This window comes from Neolamprologus brichardi, chromosome 15, assembly GCF_056152115.1.
Source record: "Neolamprologus brichardi isolate AB-2024 chromosome 15, ASM5615211v1, whole genome shotgun sequence".
Lineage (NCBI taxonomy): Eukaryota > Metazoa > Chordata > Actinopteri > Cichliformes > Cichlidae > Neolamprologus > Neolamprologus brichardi.
In genome coordinates, this window is record NC_142118.1 from 10,571,703 (window position 1) to 10,579,981 (window position 8,279).

The 8,279-nt window shown below is 39.1% G+C and overlaps 1 protein-coding gene across 1 annotated transcript; it reads right to left on the reverse strand.

Annotated features, from left to right (window-relative positions):
* Positions 1 to 276: 276 nt before the first annotated feature.
* Positions 277 to 5,845, reverse strand: tmem18 (transmembrane protein 18). The gene is made up of 5 exons (XM_006797060.3): positions 5,670 to 5,845; positions 5,405 to 5,522; positions 1,594 to 1,648; positions 1,393 to 1,486; positions 277 to 1,303 (listed from the first exon to the last, which is right to left on the reverse strand). Exons 1-5 carry the CDS (start codon positions 5,760 to 5,762, stop codon positions 1,205 to 1,207), a joined length of 459 nt encoding a protein of 152 aa, XP_006797123.1. The 5' UTR covers positions 5,763 to 5,845; the 3' UTR covers positions 277 to 1,204.
* Positions 5,846 to 8,279: the final 2,434 nt, after the last annotated feature.

Sequence of the window (8,279 nt, forward strand, 5' to 3'; positions counted from 1 at the left end):
CCTTCGCTGCTAGCAGCAGGGAGTTGGCGAGACCAGCTTGCACCGGCATGTCGGAGAAAGACGTGAGTGAAGAGAAATCCGCTCTCATCTGTTCCTAGCAAGGAGTGTGCTCTCCATGAGCTCGAGAGCGGTACCATCACCCAGGCCGTAAAGGGAGTAGCACCGCAGCAGCAGCGCCTTGAGAGCGGTGTATTTTCCATGTAATCGCATGGCAGGATGCTAAACAGACCAAACTTCAGTCAGGAGAACAACTGCAATATAAGGTTAGTCATTAATATACCGCTGCATGGGCTGGGTTGTAGTTACATCGTAAGGTTTTAAAAACTGAGCTTTAAAATGAATAGTGATGATGAAAACCGTGACAGGCCGACAGTGATCATTGAATTATTTAGGGGCTTGTTCAGATTAAATAGAACAAGATACAAAGCGTTACAACATGTTAAAAACACAACAGCCTTAATAAATGCAGGGTAGTTTGGACCCGGAAGCAGGTTTCATCAGGTCATTAGTTAAAGATTTGATATCCCACCTGCTGTGAATGTTTTAATGTAGTACAGTTGTTATTATTATCACTTGTCACATCCTGTTTATGACAGTTAAAATAAATAGCATTTATATAAGAAATAAAATTGTCTGTGTAAACTGTATGTGGCCTATACTACTGTACTTTAAAGTCGGCCATAAGGGTGGTACCTCAAGAGCCATTTATTTTATGAGGTGGTACTCATTGTGAAAAGTTTAAGAACCACTGCTACACACCACACCATAGAGGGGATCATTGAAATTTAAAAATAATCCTAAAAAACACACCCTGGCCAAGTTTCATGCAACTAGTCTTTAAAATGGCTGATATATTGAGAATCAAAAAATGAGCAAAATGAACATTTAGGGTAACAGACACCTGGACAATTAAAACGACAGTCTTTTTGAGGGGAGGGGGTGCATTTTAACATGCTTTCACACGTTAAATACAAAACACTAAGTGTCCTTGGTCTTCAGAAATGTCATAGTGTACACAGGTTTTTAACAGTCACAGCCAAAAAACAAAAAAGACACCCATTCCTCAAATTAACCGACATCAATGAAAAAATCCTTTTTAAGTCATAAGATGGAACTGACTTTCCATTTCCAAAATTTGGGATTAGCAAATCCGAGTGTCCAAATTCCTCCAAATGAAGCCCATTTATGGACATGCGGAGACGGATCAGTCATTCTTCTCTCTCTTCTCTCTGCGGGCCTTTCTCTTCAGTTGAAGGGTCTTCAGCTCAGTCATAGTGGAAAAGGTCCTGTACACCCACACCATCTGTCAAAGTATATTGTAGAGGGAGGGTTTGATTTTTTTTCTTTTAAAAAAAAAAAATCATATATGCCGAGAACAAATGCCAAACATACCACGATGATGACAGCATTAAGAAGAAGAGGAATCGAGAAAACCAAAGATATGAACATGCCCTTGGAATCAAAGTACTGGAAGTTTGAAAAGGACCTGCAAGAAACAGTGAAGCTTAAGAACATTTTCTTGGCTTTGACATATCGCCTGTAATATTTAGCGCAACAGTAGTAAAAGAAAATATGGGTGATCAATGGTGTTACCTCCAGTTTCTGGCAGCCAGCTCGTTTAGATATTCAGCACTATAAACCAGGCCAACTGTAAAGAGAGGGGATATCAGCCACAGGTTACACATGTACTACATGTAAACATCAAGTCATTTACATTTAAAAACTTCTGAAAAAACATGTAAAAGGTATAGCAGATTTACTAATAACGATTAAGTTAACCGGTAGCTTTGAGATTTATCAGTATTAATTAGGCTTAATGTTAAGAAGCATTACGCTTTTTAACTGTAACTATTTTACATCATCACTATGAGCCAGTAAATATGTTTTCTGAGATTTCAACGTCAAAAATCAGGGGTTAGGGTTTGTTTTTGCAGTTTATCCATGAGAAAGTGTTCAAAAAATGTCATTTTTCAGACATAGTTTTGAGAGGCATTTGCAGACGGTGATAGTTAAGATAACAAACACTGGAAATGTTGGAAAGTCTGGTTCCTGATTGCATCATTGCTTGGCTGGTTTTGTGCGCAGCAGGGATTCTTACTCTGCATCAAATGGTCCCATTTTCCCTATTGTGAGGTCTTCTTCTGACTTTGGTGCTTTCACGTGTTTTAGGTTGACATGGAAAAAAATTACACTTCTCAGAGTGTTTCAGCAACACACTGGTAGGTTTTTGTGTGCTTAAAGCTTTACTTAACATATTAGCACTACTGCTAATGAGTATATTTTGTAATGAATCCAGGTCAGTCTATATAAAGAGCATTTAACAGTTACTAATACTATCATCATCATCATGCCATATACATCAGGGATGTCAAATTCATTTCGAATTGTGGGCCAAATACACCCCATTTTGGTCGTAAGTGGGGCAGACCAGTGAAACACCTCTTTCTGTCAGTGTAAAGAAGTTTGGAGATAATTTAATATAAAAGAAAAGTGCAATTTTAGTAAGGCATTTCAGTTTTTCTACTTGAGAAAGAAATGCTGCTTTGGGCTTAAACTGTAATAAATAAATGTGTAAAATAACAGAAAGAGTTCTGTTAGCTCATTGTGCTGACTGTGATTTGTACGGAGCCCCTCTGATGACATGGTCCAAAAAATAAATAAATTGTGGCCACAAAATACTATTTCGAGGACACGAAATAGGTATAACGTGCGCACGAAATGCTAATTTGTGGGCACGAAATACTTGACCGATAACCGTGATCCTTCCCAGGCCCTTGCAGTTGGCTGACAATAAAATCTATCCCGGCGTCCAGGTCGTACTTACGTCTGTAAAGTAACTGGGCTCTCAATGTCCTGTTTAAATGTCTCTCCGTAATAATGGTTCCTTGCATTGCCAGCCTAAAATAAAACTCAATCATACTGTCTCTGTGCATGGTGTATAGGTTTAGCCTACTCTTATGCTTGTCTCTACGCAGCTGTCCAGGAATTGTATCAATATGATGTGCACACGTTATCTATTTCGTTGCCACAAATGCGTAATTCGTTGCCACGTTATACCCCATTCGTGCCCACAAATTAGCATTTCGTGCGTACGTTATACCTATTTCGTGCCCTTGAAATAGTATTTCGTGGCCACAATTTATTTTTTTTTGGGCCATGTCATCAGAGGGGCTCCGTAGATTTGAATTGAATTGAGATAGTTAAAAAAAAACAGGAACTTATTGTAATTTCACTGTTTATCTGTTACATTCATACTACTTTGGTGTAGTATGAATGGCCACAGTGGAGGTCATTATCAGTAGGAAAAGCTGTAAAACCAATTTTCCAAAGCTGTGCAGTAAGCCAGATTTTAGTATTTGGTGGGCCGATTCTATCTGATGTATAACACATCTGATGTAGAGTGTAACGTAGGTATAGCTGTGTATAATGTTGTCACTTGAACTCCTCCGGGGCAACTGGTTCACCTTTGCTGAAACTATAAAAGAATATCTAAGCTACCAAGATCTGTAACATCTATATAGTCATGGATTTAAATATTTACTGCAAATAAAAAGTACAATTTCTTTTCCTGTGTATTTTCATATACATACTGTCTCATTGAGACTGGTTAGTAAACCATTCTTACATATGTAAATATAACGCAATGTTTGCATGTTGATATGCGCATTAAACGGTCACCAGTGAATTTAAGTTTTAAGAAATCTCAAGTTTTTATTTTCTTATCTGGCACGCTGTAGGGGTATCTGTGACACGGGGATATTTTGATACATATCCCTGTACTTTTTATACACATCTCCATACAATTTTTCTCTACATATTCTGTACATTGTTACCTGTATATACGAACTTCGGTTGCTTATGTATATAGGAACACCTTGTGTCTTCCTTTTATATTTTATTTTCCCTTGCTGTAAGATCTCTGTAACACTGAAATGTCTCATCCATGGGATAATAAAGGTTTATCCTACTCTATTCTATTTTATCCGCACATTTGTATGGTAGATACAAAGAACCAAGCCTAACATCTTATTTTCAATGCTTAGAATTAAAAGCACCCATTATTGATATTAACGTGCGGGTTAAAGTGTCTGACCTGTAGCAAACCATTGAAAGTCATACCCTTCCCTCTTTTAGTGACCATGTAAATGTGTGGTTTTAAATCGTGCTTGATGTCATCGATAATTGAGCAGTAATTCAGGTAGTTAGGTTTATGAGTTAATGGCAGGTCAATAGTAACAATTAACAGAAAACACATGTATAAAAATCAATGTAAATATCAGCCGATGATATGAGCCGTACCACATACAGGATGGGGTCATTGCTCTCCTGTGTGATGATGCCTTTCAATGGCCTTCATGTTTCCCAGACAATACAACTGAGAACCTCTTGGATGTTACAAATTGGTGTATTTACTGTAAGATAATGCTACAGATTGTCCAGGAGCCAAAGGCACAGTCCCCAATCTCATCAGGAGCATGCCCAGACATGGTCAGGGATGCACAGAAGCACATGGAGGGATAGACACCACTTAGGCACATTATGAAGGAAGTTGCATCAACCTTTAATTTCAATTTTAACTTTGGTGTGATTCAGAATTCAGCTCTCAAATAGTGGATTGTTTTAGTTCCCACTTACTAGGAATAAAAATTGAGAAACGGAGAACTTGAGAGCTGGTTCCAATTTTTCCAAAGGATCAGAATCATACGACACTGAGTTTATCAACTCCTTTATCATTGCTTGCAGGTGCTGGAAATGCAAACTGACTGCAAATCAGTAACATCATACAAGCACATTTGGTGTTGCCATAAAAAGGGAGCCATGGGAGAGATTTGGGAGGTGAGAAGCGGTCCAAAGACTTGCTTAATTTGACAGTAACAGCTAGCTTTAATGTCTGCATCGATTATTGCATGATTAACATGATTATTTCAGGGAGGGAGTGGAAACACCAGCAACATTCTGAGACATCTTTCTACACAACATGAGATCCACTTATCTGATCTTACGCCATACATTTCTCGGCCAAGCAGCTCATCTTTTACTGACACCAAATTATAATAAAATCAAAGGCACATTTTACTTGCCTAAGAAAGCCTAAACGGGAATGAATGCCATACAAATATTCTCTATTTTCCCATTGTTAATGTTAATTGAGAGACTGATGCTACAGCGAACAATAGGCAGTAAGCTTGTTTGGGATTTAAGATAATAAGACAGCTGCGTATATATAGAACTGGGTAAAAAAAAAAAATCGATAAGGATGGATCAATAATGGCATAATGGACGCTTGTCTAAAGTTGTTTTTAATAAATTACAGAGCGTATGTCAGTACAGACTTTTAACGTGATTATCAAGTTTCCTTCTTTCTTTCTTTTTGAACAGTGTAGTTTGTTTTTGTGACACGTACCTACGAGCAGGAAGTGGCAGATCTGAGCTCTGTAATACTTGCAGGTAAGCAAAGTCAGGAACAAGCACACAGCATGAAACACCAGCAGACCGATAAGCCAGGGCTCGGACCACTGCACCTGCATACCAAGACAGAGACACACATACACAACCGTTAATGGAGCTGCCAAACTTGAATTAAACTGATAGGGACTCCTGTTAGCTGTAATAGCTGAAGCGTAGTTTGCTAGTCTCCGCTGGAATCGGGGAAACAAAATTGAGCTTACCGACATGAAGAAAGTCCATAACGACGTTATTCTTAAATTGCTGAATCCGTCGATGGGGATACTGCTAATATTGTCTGCTTTATTGACCGTCATCTTCTAAAAATATTAATTCTCCTGTGTGTAAACACCAGCACACTGCGGAAGTGACACGTTAAGTCGCAGCCGTTTGACGTCACAGGACGATTAGTTTCTACCAATGACTGTAGAAAACAGTCGTCGTAGTAAAATATAATAAAAACTGAAGAGATAAGAAACTGAAAAGAATAAGATTGCTAGGCCAAAAAAAAAAAAAAAAAAGACTGGAAAAAATAAGTTGAAACGTCATGATTTTTAGTTACCGAATTCGACATTTCGAGCTACAACCTGAAGTGTTGACTTACCAAAGGAAGAAAGGATGGTAAAAGAATCCATGGGTACATAATGACATGTGAAACATTAAAATACTCAAAATCACATATTTTTTCGGTCTAAGATTGTTTTTCATTCATTTTAATTTTATTTTGTTTTAAATCTGATTGATTGTCTTTGTTACACTTTTTCGTACTGCGTACTCAGCACAAATAGGGTGTCATCAGGTAAATTGGGGCATCAGGTAAAATGAGCCGTTTAAGGTTTAAGTCTCCTAGCTCTTTAATTTTTTACGGCCAATGGCCGTAAAGAATTTTCAACTTGTTAGCAGAACTGTACTTTAACAAAACAAAACAATTGATTTGATTGCTCTATATATAGAGCAATCTATAGTTGCTGTAGTGGGTGGGGAAATGCTTCACATCCAGCTTGGTGAAAAGAACTGATGGGTGAGTGTTCTGGTTGACAAATCTTTCTTGAAAATGATAAGGTTGATTTAAAAAAAAGGAAAGAAGATATACATTGATTAAAAAAACGGGCTAATACTTCATATTGTGATCGTTTCCACCAGATAGCAAGCATTTTCTTTGTTTAGCTAACTTTTAAAAAATAAAAATGCATTTTTTTATGGGCGGCTTAATTTACTTTAATGAATTGTGAGTTGAGTCACCCTTTTCAGCTGAAATGAGCCTCCTTCAAAATTGAAATTTGATGGTTCCTTTTATCAAAAAACAATAAATATATCAATACATGTCAAATCATATACTAGATACATTTTAACATCTCCTTTCTAATTGTGCAGATCCAAAGTTTTTGGGTGCTTTAGCCTTGATGTAGTATGCATTGTGAGTAATGCACACTTAAATGCACACACACACACACACAGAGAGAGAGAGCGAGAGAGAGAGAGGAAGGGATGAACTAGCCATGATGCCATGTAGCAGTGATAGTAGTATATATATCAAGTAACATGAAATTCTGATTTTCCCAGAGTAGACTGTGGCAAACAGAAAAGAACATCGAGGAGAGAAGAGGGACAGGAAGAAGCTTACAGGAGAAGACATGAAGAGGAAGGGAGGGAAATAAAAGGCAAGGAGGGGAAAAGAAGAGAGACAGAAGAAAAGGATGGGAAACCTGCTCTGCACTCTCGGCCTTGAGGGCCTACCTTCCCATGTATGGCACTGCGATGAGTCTGGTCTCCAAGACCAGTTCTCCTCAACCAAGGTGCTTGGAGTGGTTGGGCAACCATGTGTGGAGGTCTGTGCGGGTGAGAAAGGTGAAACTACCACTTTCTTGCTTAACAGCCTTCAATGCGGAAGGTGTTTTCAGTTAAACCGTGATTATCTTCAAAGGGAAACGACTACGATGTGAGTGGCTCCAACATTGCCCTGAGAATGTTACTGTTCGGGTCTTAGTTAATAGCTGGATAAATGCTGATCTCTTCTTGGCATGGGGTCAGTTGTTTGTTCAGTCATTACCTCAGGATGACGCCAGACCAATCTTGCTACTAATCTGACAGGCAGGACAAAAGCTATTAAAGTCTGAGTTTTTCTCAGTTTTCTGCCCAGCATGCAGAAAGGCTGCCACTGTTGAAAATGCACAGGCAGGGTTCAGAGGGACAGGAATGTTCCCCTTAAACAAACACATCCTCCAAGAAAGTGCTCTTGCTCCCAGTAAAACAACTGAGAGACCCCTTCCACTTACTTCCCCTTCCCCTTTCAGCAAACCCCAGACACCACAAGCACCACCAGGCAAAACTCAGACACCACTAGCCACTGCCCAGCCGACCCTAGAATCCCTCAGCCCCATTCATCACCCTGCAGTGGTATCCGAGGTGCCCCTAATCTTAACATTCTTGGATGCCGAGGCGGTAGAATCTGAAGAAATAACAGTCAACTTTGAATGTGTTCCTGAGAAAGAGATGGTCTTTAACCTGTTCATAGCTCAACTTGTGTTACATTCAGTGATCTGTGTTCCCTGCCAAAATGACAGGACTGTCAGAAAGAGAGCTAAGCCTCTATCATTTGTCCTCACAAGCGATGAACATGTAGACTACATTTCCACCAAGGCACTGAAATCTAAAAAGAAAGAAAAGACCCGAAGAAGCAAAGGCACAAAGAAGAATGAAATGCCCTTCAAAGCATGCAACGCAGTCTATTGAGACAAAAGTGACCCAGAGGCCACTGAGGAGTGGAGTAGCTGTGGGAAATGCAGCGCCTGAGTCCATGAGACTTGTGGAGAAGAAAACGGTATGTGTGCTGA

Bases quoted from the DNA above. Each gene is read 5' to 3' on its own strand.
- tmem18 (XM_006797060.3), bottom strand. From the start codon at position 5,762: ATGACGGTCAATAAAGCAGACAATATTAGCAGTATCCCCATCGACGGA. The intron at 5,523-5,669 runs GTAAGCTCAATT...CTTGGTATGCAG, and splicing joins TATGGACTTTCTTCATGTCG to GTGCAGTGGTCCGAGCCCTG. The intron at 1,649-5,404 runs GTACGTGTCACA...CTCTCTTTACAG, and splicing joins CTGCCACTTCCTGCTCGTAG to TTGGCCTGGTTTATAGTGCT.